Source organism: Delphinapterus leucas, chromosome 17 (genome assembly GCF_059928025.1).
Source record: "Delphinapterus leucas isolate spDelLeu-1000000601 "Yukka" chromosome 17, BTC_Dleu_Yukka2, whole genome shotgun sequence".
Lineage (NCBI taxonomy): Eukaryota > Metazoa > Chordata > Mammalia > Artiodactyla > Monodontidae > Delphinapterus > Delphinapterus leucas.
The window spans coordinates 31654787-31676388 of NC_143145.1; the positions used below are offsets into that span (position 1 = coordinate 31654787).

At 32.8% G+C, this 21602-nt stretch overlaps 1 protein-coding gene across 7 annotated transcripts in view; it reads right to left on the reverse strand.

Moving 5' to 3' along the window:
• OXR1 (oxidation resistance 1) overlaps positions 1–21602 on the reverse strand; it is a 104425-nt gene that overhangs the window by 64701 nt on the left and 18122 nt on the right. For 6 of the 7 annotated variants that reach the window (XM_022584596.3, XM_089898824.1, XM_089898829.1 and 3 more), the window contains exons 2-5: positions 17966–18048; positions 12977–13084; positions 11227–11340; positions 3136–3288 (exon numbers count right to left, since the gene is read on the reverse strand). In XM_022584596.3, coding sequence (XP_022440304.1) covers positions 3136–3288; positions 11227–11340; positions 12977–13084; positions 17966–18048 — 458 coding nt within the window. The remainder of the gene's footprint in view (positions 1–3135; positions 3289–11226; positions 11341–12976; positions 13085–17965; positions 18049–21602) is intronic. The other variant, XM_089898825.1, reaches the window with a different exon arrangement.

The following is a 21602-nucleotide window of genomic DNA, read 5'->3' on the forward strand; positions in this document are numbered from 1 at the left end:
ATTTGATGAAAACTATAAACCTACAGATCCAAGAAGCTGAACGAACCCCAAGGAAAACAAATATGAAACACACACCAAGGCACATCATAATTAAACTGCTCAACAATATCAAAAAAACAAACAACCTAATCAAAAAATGGGCAGAAGACCTAAACAGACATTTCTCCAAAGCAGACATAGAGATGGCCAAAGGCACGTGAAAAGATGCTCAACATTGCTAATTATTAGAGAAATGCAAATCAAAACTACAGTGAGATATCTCCTCACACCGGTCAGAATGGCCATCATCAAAAAAATCTACAAACAGTAAATGCTGGAGAGGGTATGGAGAAAAGGGAACCCTCCTGCACTGTTGGTGGGAATGTAAATTGGCACTATGGAGAACAGTATGGAGGTTCCTTAAAAAAGTAAAAACAGAACTACTATATGATCCAGCAATCCCACTACTGGGCATATATCTGGAGAAAAACATGGTTTGAAAAGATACATGCAGCACTCCAATGATCACTGCAGCACTGTTTAGAACAGCCAAGACATGGAAGCAACCTAAATGTGTATCAACAGATGGATGGATAAAGAAGATGTGGTACATATATACAATGCAATATTACTCAGCCATTAAAAAGAATGAAATAATGCTGTCTGCAGCAACATGGATGGACCTGGATATTATCATACTAAGTGAAGTGAGTCAGACAGAGAAAGACAAATATATATTGCTTATATGCGGAATCTAAAAAGATACAAATGAACTTATTTACAAAACAGAACAGACTCACAGACATAGAGAACAAACTTATGGTTACCAGGGGGGAAAGGTGGGGAGGGAGGGGTAGACGGGGAGTTTGGAAGTGATCTGTACTATATTTAAAATAGATAACCAACACTGTATACAACAGGGAACTCTGCTCAATATTCTGTAATAACCTAAATGGGAAAAGAATTTAAAAAAGAATATATATGTAAAAAAATAATAATAAAATTTAAAAAAATCAACTTGCTCAAAATCAGTGATAAAGACATCATCTTAAATGCAAACAAAGAAAAATATATATTTTATACAGCACACCAAATACAAAAATAATAGAAGACTTCTCTTCAGAAACAGTGCAAGCCAGAAAACAGTAGAGATTTGAAAGAAACATCTTTAAAGTTCTGAAAGGAAAAGAAAACCCTGTCAACCTAAAATTCTATGCCCAGTGAAAATATCTTTAAAAAGTAAAGAAAATACCAAAGCTATATGAATAGCAAATAAGCAAATGAAAAGATGCTCAGTATCATAAGTCATTAGGGAAATGTAAATTAAATGAGTTACCACTAAAGACCAATAAGCATAACTAAAATCTAAAACACTGGCCACGGTGAACGCTGGTAAGGATGTGGAGAAACAGCAACTCTCAGTGACTGCTGGCAGGAATGGAAAATAACACAGCCACTTTTGGAAGGCAGTTTGGTAGTTTCCTACAGAGCTAAACACAGTCTTACCACACGATCTAACAATCACATGTCTTAGTATTCAACCAAAAGAAATAAAAACGTATACAAAACCTGCATATTAATGTTTATAGCATCTATCTTCATAAGTGTCCAAACTTGGAAGCAACCAAGATGCCCTTCAGTAGGTGAATGGATAAACTGTTGTACTGTACACAGCGATAAAAACAAATGAGCTGTCAAGCCATGAAAGATATGGAAGGCTCTTAAATGCATACTGCTAAGTGAAAGAAACCACTCTGCAATCATTCAATCATACTTTATGATTCTAACTGCATGACACTCTGTAAAAGGCAAAACTATGGAGACAGAAAAAAGATCAGTAGTTTCCAGGGGTCCAGAGGAAGGGATGGATGAACAGACAGAGCACAGAGGATTTGGGAGACAATGAAACTATTTTGCATGATACTGTAATGGTGGATACATGTCATCATACATTTCTCAAAACCCATAGGATGTATGACACAAAGAGTGAGTTCTGATGTAAACTATGGAAACCCACTTTAAGTGTAAGACACAGTCTCAAAGTAGAAAAATGGAAGAGATAAATCAAGTTAACACTAACTGAACAGAAGCTAAGTGACTACATTTGTATCCATCAAAGCAGATTTCATAGCAAAGAGTTTTACCAAGAATAGTCTTTCATAATTAAACAAGTCCATTCATCAAGACAATATTAGAATCCAAAACATTTTTATACCTAACCACAGAGTTTCAAAATACACACAAAAAAACTGATAGAACTAGAAGGGGAAATAGACAAACCCACAATTATAGAGGTATTTCAACATCCTTCTGTCAATAATTGATAGAACAAAAAGACAGAAGATCAATAGTAACACTCAACTTGATTTAATTGACATTTATAAACTATTTCTCCCAACAACAGCAGAATACACATTCTTTCCAAGTGCACGTGTAACACATATCAAGATATAATACATTCTGCACCATTAAACGTTAAGCCTACAAATAGTAGTATGCTCTCTAACCACATGGAAAAACATCAGAAATCAGTAACAGAAAGATATCTTGAAAAATACCAAATATTTGGAAACTAAGAAACTTCTAAATAGTCCATGGGCCAAAAAAGAAATAAAGAGAAAGTATTATGAACTGAAAGAAAATGAAAATACAACATATCAAGACTGTGGATTCAGTTAAAACAGTACATAGGGGGAAATTTATAGCACTAAACACCTATTTCAAATACCCATAATTTATGAATTACGACTATAAAGAAATGGTTCTCACGTGTGACTTCTCAAGTGGGTATCATACTATAATTACTTTCTTTGCAACACCTGGAGTTTATTTTGAATACTACTGTACTTTACTATAATTCCCTTTGCAGACTATAAGTTCTCTGTTTTAGAAAAGCAGCAACGTATGGTAGATAAAACACAGATTCAAACTGGGTTTGAATTCTAGCCAGGATAGAGAAACCCTGGACTCATTAACCTTTTCTGAAAGTTTTTTTTTTTTTTCCTGTGAAGAAGGAATAGGACTGCCTACTTCACAAGATTATTTAAAATTGATCATGTGCTGATGCTGATGACTAAAAATGTAAATGCAAAACTGTCATATTTTATTAATAAATAAAAAATGATTAAAAGTTTTTTCTAAAGTTTTATCCATTACCTTGCCACTGGTAATATATCTGCAATTAATTTTAAGAAATTTCTCAGTAAATGCTTCTTCCTCCTCAGAAGTTGAAGATACAACTCGTGCAGGTCGAATGCCAGTAAAAGCAGATGAGAGAGTTTCTTCTTTCGGGTGGACTACATCAGGATTCTTTAAAAAAAAAAAAAAAGATAAAGACACTTCAGAGAACTAAATAAAACTAAGCACACTGTTAAATGCAAATGCATAGCTCTCCCCAGTAAGTGTTCTTCCTTCTCATCACATTCTGTAGAACAGCTCAAAACGTTTTTATGTAAAAAAATATGGGAAAGACGGCTTCCCTGGTGGCGCAGTGGTTGAGAGTCCACCTGCCGATGCAGGGGACACGGGTTCGTGCCCCGGTCCGGGAGGATCCCACATGCCGCGGAGTGGCTGGGCCCGTGAGCCATGGCCGCTGAGCCTGCATGCCCGGAGCCTGTGCTCCGCAACGGGAGAGGCCACAACAGCGAGAGGTCCGCGTACCGCAAAAAAAAAAAAAATATGGGAAAGAATGTCACTTCTTTTACATTTGGTAAAGATCTCTAATACAGCTTAAACACATTTTTTAATGATTTTTTTAATGGGAATATATATATACTGGTTATTATATGTGTGTGTGTGTGTGTGTGTGTGTGTACACACACACATACACATTCAGTTGCTCCTGAATCAAATCACTAGTCCTGATCATTTAATATATCCCTCAGGTGCTGGGAGCAGAGAAAAGGTGAGTGCTTGTCTGTGAAACCTAGGAATTCTGCAGAATCCATTCATTGAAGAGCCTGTTAAAATCTCAAGCTATAAAGAATTTATCAGTACCATTTTACAAAGTATTAATTAGTTAGATCATAGGTTTTTAACTTTTTTGATGCCATGGACCATTCCCACAGTGAAGCCTATAGACCTCCTTTTCAGAATGTTTTTTTTTAATACTCAAAATATAGAATTACAAAGAAAAACAATTATATCGAAACAATTATCAAAACACTTTTTAATCAGAGATATATTTATTTATAGATATATACGCTTCTTTATTAATACATTAAATAACAAGATCTAGTGATGACTCATAACGATAATTTTGAAGTACATGGCCATAAACATTCTGTGATATCTACAACAACTCTAAATTGATTTGAAAATATGTGAGTTCTAGGGCTTCCCTGGTGGTGCAGTGGTTGAGAGTCCGCCTGCCGATGCAGGGGACACAGGTTCGTGCCCCGGTCCGGGAAGATCCTACATGCCATGGAGCGGCTGGGCCCGTGAGCCATGGCCGCTGAGCCTGCGCGTCTGGAGCCTGTGCTCTGCAGCGGGAGGGGCCACAACAGTGAGAGGCCCGCGTACCATAAAAAAAAAAAAAAAAAAAAAAAAAAAAAAAAGAACTGAAAATATGTGAGTTCTATTGGGGACAAAGTCACAGGTATCCCTGGTGCTTTTCTATAGTTTGCTGCTTATATTCTTAATCTTTAAAAATGTTAGATTTCACTTAAAATTTTTTCTATCCAAGTTCACAGAACTCATAGTTTTCCCAAAGTTCAATATTCTGTATAAATGTAGGAAGGTTAGACAGATGCCTTTTAATCTTTGTTTTAAATACCTCCACAGAGGCATTTCATACCTTATAAGTAAATGCACAATGCCTTATATAATAGTTTTCATAGTAGCAAGGTTCTTCAGAGCTTTGAACTAAAATCTGTCACTTTGTAATTAATACCTAATAGTTATTATTTGCCCTTTTGAAATAATAAACAAGACTGCTTCCTCTTCAGTCTCACAGACTTTGAGATACTTGAAAAGAACTATCAAATTTTAACATAACTTTTTCTACTCTAATAAATGGATCTAATTCCTTAAATTCTGTCCTATATAGGACAGAATTTGTAGACTTCCTTTCTAAATTTCATATACCCTTCCTAAAATATAGGGCTGAATCCCAAGCACTTGGGGAGATACTCAACAGACATTTTTTGAAGGTAGACCAGTTCAGAACACTGCAAAACAGCTACATTTGATATAATTATATTTTTAAAAAACCTAAAATGGAATTATATTTTAACAGCTGCATGATACTGTTATAGCATTATTATCAATCTTTTCATTTTGTGATACAAACTAATAACTTTACATTCATCCTGTTGTCTCTGGTATTTACTGTATCTAAGAGTTTTATATCATATATAAATTCATTTAGCACAGATAATTAAATAAGGGACATTAATAATATTAATTGATATTTATGAATACCTTTATATTTAAGTACATTATAAAGACCATTTCATTTTCAAATCACTCATAAGGTATATACTATTACCTTAATTTTTAAGGAAACATATGCTTGTCCAAATTCAGTAACTTGCCCAATGAGTAAGATGAAGCTGAGATGAAAACCCATGTTGCCAACACATGAACTAGTGAGCTTAACTGCACTACTATATGCTTTCCATTTCAAACATTCTTCTACAAGATTGTGTGCAGAGGGGAAGAAAAAAAGCCAATACAGAGCCATCACAGGGCCCCCTGCAAACTGGCACAAAGCAATACACAAATTTTGTCTATGACTGTTCAGTTACTCCCAGATCAGGTGACAACAGTATCTACTAAATAACCATATTATTCACAGAAACTGTATCAGGGTACATTGTCAAATATTTTCCTTACACATACACCTCATAGAACAACATGATCTCTGAGGTTCCCTCAAATTCTACAACTCAAGTATCAATAGCAATCCCAACTTGTCAAAGTAATCCTATTAAAAAGAATACATGAGATTAGCTTAACGAATGCTCAAAGTATAGCACAAAAGAGTATTTCTTTAAAAGAGATCAAAGTTGTTTAGAGAAATCATAATCAGACCTCATTTTAACTTACATACATGTACATGATCCAAAGTATCAGTATCTCCATATCTCTGTGAATTTACAGATTCTGTTTCTTAATAAGGTGATTTGAATAAGCTTATTTGAGCGCTTTCTGAAGCTTCTTTGCGCAATTTTGTTTTAGCCACTAGGGATGGAAAGGTCCTTAAAAATATAGGATTATAAACATCTATTTATCAAGCCTCAATTGTCACCTCAATTGTTCAAATGTGCAAAAGGAAAGCAATGCTATGACAAGTGACCCAAAAAGGTTGACTTATGGTCATCTTTTTTGTACAATATGATTAAATATTATATAATTTGTAGAGTATTATTATAAATCATTACCATAAGCTAATTAGCAACTCCAAACTCTCCTTTTCCCATGTTGCCTTGGCTTTATGGAGTTTTTGTTCTTTAGTGATTGAAAATACATAGAAATGTTCTCTGGTAACATGTAGGTAAGGCATACAAAATTTGAGAAGGAAAAACCATACAGGCACAGAAATACCAACATTTATATTTATTTCATATAACATATATAATATATAATCTAAAATAAAATGTTTATTTTTAAAGCAGTGAATATTATGTTTCTTCACTCAATCCAATAAATATGATGGGTACCATTTACTTCCTATAAATTGTTATGCTTAACTATCACTCTCAGAATTTATTTAAACTCCACTTCTTAAGAATTTGAGGCTCTTAAAACAAACATACAGAATAAAATACAATACAAATAAAAAATAAAAATATCAGAGTGAAGAAAAAATAAAATGCAATTTTAAGTGTTGCACTTGGAGTTTTGGATCTGGCACTGAGCTTTTTAGCAACCAGGTTAAAAAGCAAAGAAGCATCAATTTTTAAATTCTAATTATGAGAACAATGCTTGCTTTCAGAATCTAGAAGAAAACTCTCACCCAGTAATTTAACTATTTATTTGTGATATGACAAATACAGAGATTTCTTCTATATAAAGAAATGCTTTCCTAAAAATCTATATAAATACAAAGTCGTACTATGAAGTTTTATGTTTTCACATATTTCAAATATAAAATTTTGTTCTAAGAATGTAAGACTAAGGTATAATTATAGCACCATCATTTGAAAAGTACGTATTAAAAAATTATAATTCCCTAATAAACTGCTGGTATTTAAGTTTAAAAGCACCAAAGCTAAATTATATTATACAATATATAGGTAACATATAATTCATGTGTTATTTATACATACGGCATTTATACTTGTTTAACTTTATTTTAATATAATATGTAATATATAAGCTTATGTTTATTATATAATAAAGTATATATACTTACATATGAAAATTTAGGTTTAAAAGCATGAAATTTAAAATCATAATTTATATATTATATATCAGATAAAATATATTTTATATATTATATATTTTAGTGATTTTAAATTTATTTTAAGTTTAAATATATAATATTATACACAGAGAGAGAGAGGAAGGAGGTGGAAGTAAGGAAGAAGGGAAAGAGGGGAGAGGAATGCTTGTGACGAGTTTAAGGATGGCATATGTGAGAACAATTTTTGAAGCATATGCTATATTTAATCTCTTCAAACTATATTGATATTTCTAACTAAAATTTTTTTAACTTCTTGCATGTGTGCTATTACTTTAATGTCTGTTTTCAGGTATATAAGTTCAGGATGTCAATGAATTAGGTGATTAGTGTAATTAAAATAGAAGGAGGTTTATTTTATTAGATTTCACAAATATTCTCAAGATCCCCAAAACCCTGTAAGAAATTAACATCACTCTTTTATATATTTTCTCATCTATACGTAAAGAGAATAGTCACTGAATGTCTTTTTAAAAAAAATCTTATTTGACTAGAGCTAGAAAACCTTCTAAAGTTCCCTGACTAAACAACGTGGTTCTCTTGAAATTTTATAAAAGGCAACATTATGACACTTCACTGTGTCACCCAAGAAGATATGCTGAAGTCCTAACCCCCTACCTCAGAATGCGACCTTATTTGGAAATCAGCTTTTCACAGATGAAGTGAGTTAAGCTGAAGTCACACAGGAGGAGTAGAGTGGACCCTTAATCCAATTTAATTGGTTTCCTTATCTGAAGAGGAGACCACTATGTGAAGACACAAACACACAAGGAGAAGACAGCCATGTGACTACAAAGGCAGAAACTGGAGTACTCTGTCCAACAAGACAAGGAATGACAAGGATTGTGGGCCAACACCCGATGCTAGAAGAGGCAAGGAAGGATCCTCCCCCACAAGGTGCTTGCCAACATCTTGATTCCAGACATCTAGCCTCCAGAACTGTGAGGTAAGTTTCTGATTTAAACCACCCATTCTGTAATCCTTTGTTACAGCAATCCTAGGAAATACAGGCAAATAATAATTTTTTAAGTTACATAAACAGAAGAACAACATATTTAAAAGTCCAGAGAATCTTAAATATTGAGAAAAAAAAGCAATGCTTTTGTTCACCTTTTAATCATTTTAAGCAATACTTCCGATTATCTGCTTTACTTTTATTTTTGCTTTGGTAAGCAAAAATTTGCTACATTACTTCCACATAGCTCTTTATTACAAACTTTCTAGTTTCTACAATTTGGGACACATATATTTTAATTTTAGATTGTATGTCTCAGTCACAGAGAATCTGTACTGCTAATCCTTACCCTTTCATCAATTAGTTCAAAAAGTGGTTAAGAATATAACACAAAACCTGGATGTAGACTGTCAGGGTTTAAATCTCAGCTCTACCACTCATTAAGTATGTGACCTTGTGTAAATTACTCATTCTCTCTATGCCTTAGTTTCCTCATTAATAAATGCATAGTAAGTACTTTTTAAATGTTAATAGTAACTGTAGCAGAATAATTGCCTATGCTTAAAAAGAAGCTTTTAATGTGCCTAAACTCTATTAATGCTTTATATATTTTCTCCTGTAAGACCTTCTAGGCCTTCCATAGAATCTCTTAGTAGTATTTTTTTCAAAATTATATTTTCTTACTACCATGAAATATAATTTCAAAATTATATTTTCTTACCACATTGTAAGTACTCTACTTTTCGTATCATCTTTTAGATTTATTAGAGTATACTAAAGAGTGCTTTATATTAAAGAGAATACAACTATCTGCTGGCCCATCTTTCAGTGGAGTATAGTAACATAGCAGAAATTAAAAACTATTTAAAACCATTTCACTTTTCCATATTATTTATTTAAAATTTTTTTCCCTCTGAATTCCATCCTAAATTTATCACACTAGTAGTTCTAGCCTAAAATGGCATTAGCATAATAAATAAATTTAAGATGCAGAGAGGAGAAATCAAAGGAGATAAACAAGAGGTTTTTATATTTACAAAAGAATGTTAGATTAAAAAAATTTTACAAAATGACAGTGCAAAAGTGACAGGTTTTACTACACTCACAATGATTGAATATTACTTATCTTTTTGGGTTGGGTCCAATTATTTACTGATCGATAGTAGTTTCTGAGCTATCAATTTCCAGCTATAAAGTGCTAGTAAAAAAACATGGGCTCTGGACTCAGACTATCCGCGTTGGAATCCTAATTCAGGTAAGTAGTCTAGCTTTTCACAATTTTGCTTTAGGGTATGGAACACAAGCTAAATTAACCGAAGGCTACACTGCTCTCCTTTGTCATTGCCCCTTATGAATATATCTGTTAAGTCCCATGGGACAATGGCATGGCCATGTTCAAAAAGGTCCAGTAACCGTTTGGTCCAGTATCATTAGAAACTGACTTCCATTTTCGTCAATGATGAGAATAAATGTAATATATTCCTTTCATGTAGCTGTATTCTAAAGTAGTTGTCATTTTTACAAGATAGCCAGCAAATAAAACATTTGAAAAAGACCCCCTTTCTCCCTCCCTCCCTCTCTCTCTCACCACAAACACACAGAAAAAAGTCCCTAGGCAAGGAGACAAATACTTATTAATAATATCATGTCCTTTACTCCATGAGAGAAGTGGAACTAGTCTAATACTACAGCTTAGAAACTAATAATTCCTAATAATTTATAGGCAAATTAACATTAATAATTTGTGTTTTGTTACCAGTATGCCATTTGGTATCCTAAACTTTGAGTGCAAATTGGGGCAGAGAAAAGGATGTCTCCTAAAATCAGCACAGCAACACAGAAGAATCTCTCACAGGAGTCTAGCCAGTTAATGGAGAAATAACCTTTTACGTGTAAACATAATAATTGGGTCATTATGAAAATGGGAAATTATGATTAGTATTAATTCACACAGGAAAGGCACAAAAAACATAATTCCTGTCAGAGGAATTTTAATCAAAATTATTAAAGTTTTTTCCTCGGAATTCATTTGTAAAATGTAACATATAGAACATCTATTCCTTTAAAATGCTAGATAAATTAATATACTATTAGTTACTCCGAATTAATATTCTGAAGAACAACCAAGATAATAATTTTTTTTTTTCTTTGGCAGTGCTGTGCAGCATGTGGGATCTTAGCTCCCCGACCAGGGATCGAACCCACGCCCCCGGCAGTGGAAGTGCGTAGTCTTAACCACTGGATTGCCAGGGAAGTCCCCATAATTTATTTTTTTAAAGTGTGCCAATAATGAACTCAAGAGTTTTAAGTATTATATAAACATTCACAGAAACTCAAATAAAAATCAAACTGGGGGCTTCCCTCGTGGCACAGTGGTTGAGAGTTCGCCTGCCGATGCAGGGGACACGGGTTCGTGCCCCGGTCCAGGAAGATCCCACATGCCGCAGAGCGGCTGGGCCCGTGAGCCATGGCCGCTGAGCCTGCGCGTCCGGCGCCTGTGCTCTGCAACGGGAGAGGCCACAACAGTGAGAGGCCCACGTACCACAAAAAAAAAAAAAAAAAAAAAAAATCAAATTGGACGTGGACTTCCTATCATGATATACTCATGCTTGTTAAGTAAAATTCCTGTCTTAGTTAAATTATTATATGATATTCATAAAAGGGCTGATGAATATCTTTGGATTACTACTACCACCAACAGTAATCCATTTAAGCTGTCTGATTTAATAAGAATGTTTCACTTTAAAAACCGGGATTTACAAATTTAATTAACAAACTAAAAAGGTAAAATTTCGTTCAAGCCATAGGCAAAGTAGGATTAAAAAAATGGTGATATATACAAATACAGTGACATTTCTTGATAGCTTTGAAAAGAAGAGAAACTTACAGTGGTCTTATCAAGTTCAGCCTCGGATGATGTTGGTGACAAAGGACTTATGGGGCTTAGAGACGGGGAGCTCTCAACACTGGAGACATATTCAGGATCAGGAACATATAAAACCTGGAAGAAAATATTCACATAAAGATTTAGTCAAACTAAAATATTAATAATCAGATGGTATTCTCTAAGTGAGCACCATTAACAATAACCTTCAGAAATAAATTGTAAAAATTAAAACCTTCAGATTAAAAGAATGTTTATTACCGAAATAACTGTTAACAAAATTTTAAAAAAGATATTTAATTTAGATAAGTTTGATAACACAAACTGTGGGCAACAGTGAAGGGAAACAGTAATTCTTAAAAATTATAGGTGTTCCCCTTAAAGGACAATTTGTCAACAGCCAGCAAAACTTAAAATGCACATATCCTTTAACTGAGCCATTTTACTTCTAGGACTTGACTTTATAGATATACGTGCATATAAAGAAAAAGAGAAACAAACAAGAATGTTTCCTAGAGCAATGTTTACATAGCAAAAAAGTAGAAAGTCTAAAGCCTACTGTGCTTGCTTAAACCATAATACAGGCACACGTCGTTCTACTGTGTCATCTTATTGGACTTCGCAGATATTGCGTTTTTTACAAACTGAAAGACTGTGGCAACCCTGTGTCAAGCAAGTCTATCAGTGCCATTTTTCGACTGCATTTGCTCACTTCCTGTCTCTGGGTTACATTTTGGTGATTCTTCCAATATTTCAAACTTTTCATTATTATTATATTTGTTATGGTGATCTGTGATCAGTGACTGCTGCAAAAAGATTATGACTCTCTGAAAGCTCAGATGATGGTTACCATTTTTTAGCAATAAAGTACTTTTAAATTAAGGTATGTACTTTTTTTTTTTTTTTTTGCAGTATGTGGGCCTCTCACTGTTGTGGCCTCTTCCATTGCGGACCACAGGCTCTGGATGCACAGGCTCAGCGGCCATGGCTCACGGGCCCAGCCGCTCCGTGGCATGTGGGATCCTCCTGGACCGGGGCACGAACCCCTGTCCCCTGCATCGGCAGGCGGACTCTCAACCACTGCGCCACCAGGGAAACCCAAGGTATGTACTTTTTTTAGACATAATGCTATTGCACACTTAGCAGACTACAGTGTAGTATAAATATAACTTTTATACACACTAGGAAACCAAATAATTCTATGCTCGCTTTATTGTGATATCTGCTTTACTGCAGTGGTCTGGAACCAAATCCACAATATTTCCAAGGCATGCCTATATATTAATAGAGTGCAATACTTTACATACATGAAAAAGTCTGAGATTGAGTTATGCTTCAACAGAACATTTTTCCAGAATCAAAGTTATTTATTTTTTTTAAAGAAGAAAGAAAGGCTAGAATATTTTTGGAAGGGGATACATATTGGTAACTGTGGTTGCTTCTGGAAAAGGAAACTGTAAGTCTGAGATAAACTACCTTTAAAAAAGTTTGAATTTTTTATCAGGTACATGTACTGCTTTGAATATTTTTTAAAGCTCTTTAAAACTATATTTGAAAAGACAACAGTTATTTTCAATATGTATTAAGAAAAATTCACATGGATATAAGTGACATTTAATTTTCTCTTCTAGAACCAATGTGATTTGTTCAAAGTGTGCATAAAATTACTCTTCTTAAATTAACTGTATTGCAATGGATACTTTCTGTCTTAAAACTGATGCTTCTAACCATCAATGCATTAAAAAAAAGATACCTGTCCAGTAACAACTGCTCGGGAGAATAACTTATTTAACTGAACAAGTTCGTTGGGCGTTGTATCAAATTTCAGGGCTATACTATTCAAAGAATCACTTGATTCAACCTGTTTAAGAGAAAAAAAAAATTAATTTGTTAAAACAGAAAAACTAAACGATGAGGTTTAATGATCATTAATATGTCTATGGACCAATTTTACATTTGACTAATAACTGGTATTTCCATCTTTAGAGATAGGATAACTTGACAAATTTTGTGTTTGTTAGCAACTGATCTCAACCTATTATGATACAGAGTATATGCTTTATCATAATACATCACAATTACATGTAGGCCTCTACTTCAAGCAATTTCAAAATACAAAATATAATTTTCAAAACACAAACAAGTGATTTTTATTTTACAAAGACTTTAAAACAATATAAATAGTTTGTAAAACATATGTAACTTCTAGAAGCTAATTTTACTTTAGCAAAGTATGCCTGTATTAAACTTAAAGTGCTGTTTCTAATGATCTTTACATAATCTTCCATTTAAATAGATAAATTAGAAAATATATTTGAACCAAAGCTGAGGAATATGTTTTTGAATTAGTATATTTTAATGATCATATTTATAGAAATCTTAAATCATGGGATTTAATTGTCAATTATCCTGAAAGAAAGTCATTTGATCAATGTATTCCTTTAGAGTTCTCTACACATAAAGCATCTCTGTAGAGAATGATGAAGTCCAATGAAGTGGTTTTAGTGCATAAGGGATTTACAATCTAGTTAGAAAATAAGAAAGACAAAAAAGGTTATATAAAAGATAAAGAGCAATTTAAGTGAAACAACAAATGCAACAGAAGCTCTGAGCAGACAGAGCAACATATTTGCTCCAAATTGTCCAAGAAAGACTTTATGGAAAAGATTTAAAGCTATCTTGAAGAACGGGTAGGAATTTGAGAAGTAGAGAGTAGGGAAGAACATTCAAAATGAAGAGAATAGAACTGACATATTAGGAGACAGAAAAGAACAAAACACATTTGTGGGATACTATCTCTTCCTCCTAAACCATCCAGGGTACACTCATGAATTTAGGATTTTAGGAAGGTAAGTAGAGCCAGATCTCAAAAAAAGGATGAGATTGAATCAGGCATTTTGAATTAGACTGTAAAAGACTTCGAAAATCAGGAAAAGTAGATATGTATGTGGGGGTAAAAACAAACAAACAAACAAACAATATATATTTTTTCTTTAATGGTTTTGTAAAACCAAATTGATGCCAAAGACACAGACTAATAATCTAGCCCTGCTCTCTTCTTCCATGCAAACTTTCTCATCTATGAAATGAGATGGTATGTCACCTACCTTATTGAGATAATGTATGTAAAAGCTCTCTATAAACCAATTTTACTTTGCAGAAACATCTGGAAGCTTACAAAGTTCTTATTAATTAACACACATTTCATCTTCACAATGATCCTATCAGTTGTGGTAATGAAAGTAATAAAAACACCAATATGAAGCAAGGAAGTTACATGGCCGAGTGGCATCTTAGATTAATGGCTACAGGTCTATGATTAATGACACAAGAGAATGGATGCAGAAAAACCAATGTAATACTACAGCAGCAGATCATCCTTAAGGTCATACAAATGTAAAGAAAGAGATAAAGGTATAAGATTTTCAGATAAGACTCAAGAGAAAACAGGAATGGATTGAATGAAGTTGTAATAGAGCAGTAGTTGTATTACGTCAGAGGTGCAAACATTAATGATCAACTGATGCTAAATCCAAAAATTCCAACCTGGATGAACAACAGATTGAAGGAAAATAGAAACAAGAAAATAAAGCATTAGGCAAGAATGAAGAAAAAACTAGTGAAAGGTTTGCTATAATTTGTTAAATATGAAGTGGTGGTAGGAAATGTAAGCATCTAGAAAGGCAGAAATAGAAAAAAGTTTGGGTCTTACTTCATATAGTAAAGTTCTTAAGTTCTCCAAGTTGCAGAATGTAAATGGGAAAGTGAAAAGATACAAGGAACCACTCACATTTGGAATCAACAAGAGCAGAACAACCAGTGAAAGAGGTGTAAGATACAGTCAAAATGTTAGCAAGAACAGGGCAATGAAGCATGATAGCAAAATGTAGTACAATTAGTTTCTAGAATAAATTGAGAAAGGAGAGTATATAATCAAAGAAATAATGGCTGATAATTTTCCAGAATTTATGAATGGCATGATTCCTTAGAGTGAAGAAACACAATAAGTAAGATAAAAATTTGTCTGAAGCTAGACTTATCACAGTGGCACTACAGAACTGTAAGGACAAGAAGTAAACTTCAGAAAACAATCTAAAAAAAGAAGACTGCCTAGAAATGAACAAAAATAAAAAGGCAACAGAAGGGCATAAGATAATAGATAACTACATTCAAAGTGCTGACAGAGGGCTTCCCTGGTGGCTCAGTGGTTGAGAGTCCGCCTGCCGATGCAGGGGACATGAGTTTGTGCCCCGGTCCGGGAAAATCCCACATGCCGCGGAGTGGCTGGGCCTGTGAGCCATGGCCACTTAGCCTGCGCATCCGGGAAAAAAAAAAAAAAAAAAGTGCTGACAGAAAATAACTGTTTACCTAATAATCTATAGGCAGCTCAACTACCAGGAATGAGGGTGCACTGAAGACTTTTCAGACACTGCCTGATTATCCATTCACAGATCCTCACTGAAAGATACATTAAAGAACATTGAGAAGGAAAGTAAAACAAGAAAGAAGGAACAGTGAGTGGTATGCAACAACAAAGAAAAAGCCACCAGGTTTGATAATTAGAAAATCATTAGTGACCTTCGACAAGGCTTTCGGTAGAATGGTACAGGGATATTAAATTAACTAGGAAGAAAATGGTTATGTATAGCATTTTCAAGGTCTACTTGATCCTACTGAAAGTAATTTTATAGTTAAAAACTGTGCGTGTATGTGCATATATAAACACATATGTAATATATATGTATGTTTTTTTTTATGTATGATTCTAACTTTAAAGCTACCTAAGGTACAATGACTAATTTATACTATATTTAGGTGGTCCGAAAATACATTTAAGCTAAACCATAAATATTTTAGAATAAGTAAATGTTGAGAGTACACTGTGATACTGAAAGATTTCAAAAGAAATATAGAAAAATATATTTTTCCCAAATACAAAAATCATGTTATGTACCTTATATAAAGATATTATATGAAGATTTTACAAATTATAATAAGAATAGAAGACAGTAATATCTTAGTTTTAGAAACACATGTGTTTCTATCTTTAGGATATGGCATCGGGAAAAAACAAAGGGATAAAAAATGAAAACAAAGATCTCCTAGAGGATGTTTTATAGCTTTTCTTATCAGTAACTGATTATTTCCCAAAGGTCATTTATAACATAAGAAAAAATATATAGTAATTCCTCAGTATCCCAGGGGATTTGTTCCAGGATCCCCACAGATATCAAAATCCATGGGTGCTTAAGTCCCTTATATAAAATGGCATAATTATTTGCATATAACCTACATACATCCTCCATATACATTAAATCATCTCTAGATTACTTATAATACCTAATACAATGTATGTAAATAGTGGCCAGTAAGGGAAATTCAAGTTTTGCTTTTTGGAACTTTCTGGAATTTTTTTTCCCCAAATATTTCTATCCATGGTTGGTTGAATCCATTGATGCAGAACCCAAGGATACAAATGGCCGAGTTACAATTAACCTTTGCCCAAAATAATGGTTCTTAATTTAAATTTAAATTTGCTACCGATAACACAAGTTTTATTGAATTACAAGAACAAAATTGGTAAACTCCTGAATTCAAAACCAACTAAACTTTTGTAATTCTTCAAAACCACAGGATTACGTATGTAGATAACATCTTATGCCTTATGCCTACAGTCTTATGTCTTAATAAACACTAATGAATACATCAAACTACATTACTCAATATTTTACTGTCTGAATTTATATTCTCAATTTCTCAATCATGCAGAGAAGGTACAAGCACACTCGAGTTTATAATATGCTTAAGAGGAGATTCTTTTGATAGTAGTAAATATAATTCTACCTTAAATTATCTGGTTTCAAACCTTTTTAAAATACTTAAAATCTCAAACTGTCAATTATACAGTATATGAAAATAAAGTATAACTCAAGGTTTTGATAATTTGTTCAATTTTTAGAATTTATGAAAAATAATCAAGACTCAAACCAAGATTGGAAGACTTCATGATGACACAAATGTATAAATTGTTTCAACTTGCTATTTTCTTCTTAATACAGTTACAATAACATATTAGAATAACACAAAATTAAGCTCAGTTAAAATAAGAGGTTTTTAACATGTTAAAATTATCTAACAACATTTACATTCAATCAAAGAAGCAGCATATCACAGACTAAAGTACATTTCTCACTTCAGTTTTCCATAGTAACCAGAAATATGAAAAGCTGACTGCAAGGAAATTTGAGGGTCATTTCAAGAACACAGAAACTTAGCCATAAATCAGTGTAAATAATCTAATGTGAGAGGTTATTCTGGAAAATTAATAGCAACTTGTTTTTTCCGTATTCTATCTGCCATTTTCATTATCGTTAGCACTGCTGGGAATATAATGAAGATCACATTTCTAAAAAAGTAAATATTTCCCTAAAAGTCTAACCTAATAAAAAATTATTGTACCACAGGAACTTTAACTCCAAGTAAATTATCATTTTGTTAAATTTGCTAGAATAATTATCTTTATATCACACTTAATAAAATTTTCCTTTAAGGAAAAAAGATCCTAAAATACAGTTAAGAACTGAAGTATCATTATTATTAGTAAAGCAGTTATCGAAAGTGGTGTACAGATTTTTAAAATAAGGCAATTAGGAACCTTTGTCTTATTTACAGCATAAACAAAGAATGTCTCAAATAAGACTATCACAAAGAGATATCAGCTTTTTCAAAACAAATAACTTACAGTATATTCAGTAGTCCCTTTGGGTTTCTGAAAAGACATTCTTCTCCCATCTTTCTTGTCTAGGGTCTTCTTTTGGCCAGTGTCTGAAAAAAAAAATGATGCAAAACTCTATTAAATTCATTTTCCTTTCACAGTAATGTCAAGGACTGCTAAATAGAGCTCACTGGGCAGATATCTACTGGATTCACCAGTAATACAGCTTGCTACGTAGGATTCTCTACTCTAAAATACAACCGAGTATCAAAATAAGTAAATGTACTTCCTTCCTGCTTGCTTTACGAACTGACCAGTATGAAACACTATTAATAACTGGAAGTCAATTCAAAACCTAACTGGAAGTCAATTCAAAACCTAAGTAACTGTCAGCTGAAAGGAAGGTATTAAAAAGTAAGTTAAGGGCCATATCTTTCAACACATCTAACCTGACTATAATAAAACTATATTTGAAGATTATTATTATTAACCAAACCAATTCTGAAATATGTAACATTAATCTTCACAGTGTTTCTACTTCTACAATCATAGTAAAAGACAGAGTTGTCTTTTGTATTAAATTACTGAATTCCTTACATATACCATGAAGTAGATTAAGATACTCTTTCATATACAAACATACTTTTATGCACTTCATTTCAGATAGAGTGCCAACTATTTTTCACTTGCTTATCAAGACATTTCACTTGAACACATCATTACCACCAAGTTTATGGTATCTGTTTTAGTTTAAATTTTGCACTGTTAATCTTCTCATCTATACGTCATGTAACAAAGATTGCACTGAACTGATAAAATACCACTCCTATCTAAACAATTTTAAATAAAATCTCTAAAAAAAAATCAATCTCTAAAACACTAATAAAAAACTCAAAACTGAGTAAGACAGTAAACAAAAATGCTATACTCACACTCATTTTTTATAAGATTAAAACAGTAATTTTCAAAGAAAAATTAGTTCTACCTAAGCCTAAAGAATCTAGAAAATATCTACTTCATTGCTCTCCACCTATCCAATCTTAACTGACATTTTGACCATACCAGAGTTTGCTTATATGTATCTAATTAGCTCAGTTGGGTGAATGGTTCTAATGAAGCATTAACAGTAACAAAAATAATATTAACAATCAAGTCTGAATCCAAAAGAAGTCAGTTAGCTCTGCAATACTTAAAAAGGCTGTCCTAAAACCTTCCTGATCACCCAGGCTAAGCCAGATCTCTGTTATTAGTCACAGAGCATCTTTGTCTCCTTCACAGCATCTAGCACAGTTTAAAGTTTCTTTTTAAATCTCTCCCACTAAACTGTAACCTATAAAACACCGTGCTTGCTTTGTTCACGACTTCTCAGTGCCTAACAAAGAGCCTGACACAAGGCAAGCATCACATTTGAATGAACTAATGTTTTGAAGCTACAACTTGAACTGTACCTAGAACTGCCACAATTCTTATAGCCATTTTTTTTTTTTTAAGAAAAGTGGACAAAGGAAAAAAATATATATATACAGTCTGGCTGTAGAAAAAGAGGCATTTTTCTAAAGGTATGGTGAGAATGCAAAATGGTACAATTCTTAGTGAAAGACAATATTTTTGCTTATCACTATATTCTAATATTTTCTCCAATGAACAGCATATATGTGAATTTGATTTTTGTGATAAAACATTAAAACTATTTTTAAATAAATTTTTTAAATTTATTTCTGCTATTTCATAAACAGCAGGAGCCAAAAACACTTTCCTCATTTTGCAATTTAAAAGCAATGCAAAATACAATTACAGATTACTTTTAACTACTAATATATATCCCTTCTTAATTGATTTCAGGAGTAAACGTTAGTCTACACTTATTTGTCTAACAGTAGTTTTTCAATCCGTTAAAGAGTTCATTAAACATTTAATCACAATTAAGTTTGCAACTGCACTACCATTTTCAAAAGTTCGCCATGGAGTGCAGTTCAGAGCAAAAAAACTAATATACCAGTTTTCTGCAGTTTAGAGTTTCAAACAAATTGAAAGTATTCACTTTAGTAATTTAAAATTGTAAAATATATTGTAATAATATTATAAAAATAGTTCTAAAATTATTTTAATAACCAATATTAAAACATGTATTCACAAATATAAGTACCAGAGTACAACGAAATACACTGATCATTCTTTTCTATCAATATGAAAATATAATCACAATAATTGAGAGTTGAAAGTGATCACAGTTGTTACCTAGTCCAGTCTCTTACTTGGTAACTTTATAATACCCTCTCTTACATGGTAACTTTATAATACCCTTTTAAAGACAGTTGCCAGCAAACATGAATCTAGATTGGGAGTATGGAAAGGAGAGGTCCTATTTTTCTTCTTTACAAAAATTATTACAGTTTAGAAATGCATAGATATTTGACAATCAAAATAATAGTTAACATTTACCAAGTGCCTAGCATATTCCAGGCACTGTTCTAAGGACTTTATATTTACTTATTGTCTTACCTAATTCATCAACCTTATAAAGTAGGTATCATTATTATCCCCATTTTACAACTGAGAAAACCAAGGCACAATTTTAGTTATCAAAATGAAGGAGTATTACTGGCATCTAATGGGTATAGGCTGTGGATACTGCTAAACATTGTGTGCTAAACAATGCACACAACAGTCCCCCCAAAAAGAACAATGTCACAAAATGTCAACACTGCTGAGGCTGAGAATGCTATATACCAAGCACCTAATACAGTAGTAAGTATGACATATGGTAGGTGTTCAATAAATATCTGATAAATAAATGAATATATATGACTTTCCCTGAGATATAATTATCTGGTATATTGGAAAGAGCAGGGAGTTAGATTTTACTCCATCATTACCAGAAGCAAAATCTTAATATATGTAATCTAAAACAAGAAATTCCCATCTAGACTGCATCCTACAAGTTTTGATACATTGTATTTTAATAATTCCATCCAAAATATTTTATGGCTTTTACCCTATTTCTTCTTTTGCTATTTAAGAGAATATTGTTTAATTTGCCAATCTATGACAATTTAAAATTTTTATCTTTTGGTTACTGAGTTCTAGCTTAATTGTACTGTGGTGAAAGAAAATACTCTTAAATAGTTAAAACCTATAAAATTCGTTGAAACTTGCTCTATAATCACATATAAATTTAGTAAATGCTCCATACATGCTTGAAAAGAATGTGTATTCTGTACTGTAGGGTAGTGTTATATGTGTGTTTGTGCGTATGTGTGGATATGCATACATACACACACTCCTATCTCCACATCCATGAGATTAAGTTTGCTGATTGTGTTGTTCAAATCTTCTACATCCATATTGGTTTGCTTCTGCATGCTTATTCTTTAAATTACTGATAGAGACTGTTAAAATCTCCCACTATGATTGTGGGTTATTCAGGTCCTCCTAAGTCTCCTTACTTTGCTTACTATATTTTGAGACCGTGATATTAGGTTCATACAAATTAAGAACTGAACACCTACTAATTGTTTTAGATTACATCTTCCCAGTATATTGAAACTTTTCTTACAATATTTTTTGCCTTAAAGTTTGACATACTCTTTAACTATTATGTTAGTGGTCATCCCACAGATTACAGCCTAAATTACTAATTTTCACTATCTAATATTAATTAGCA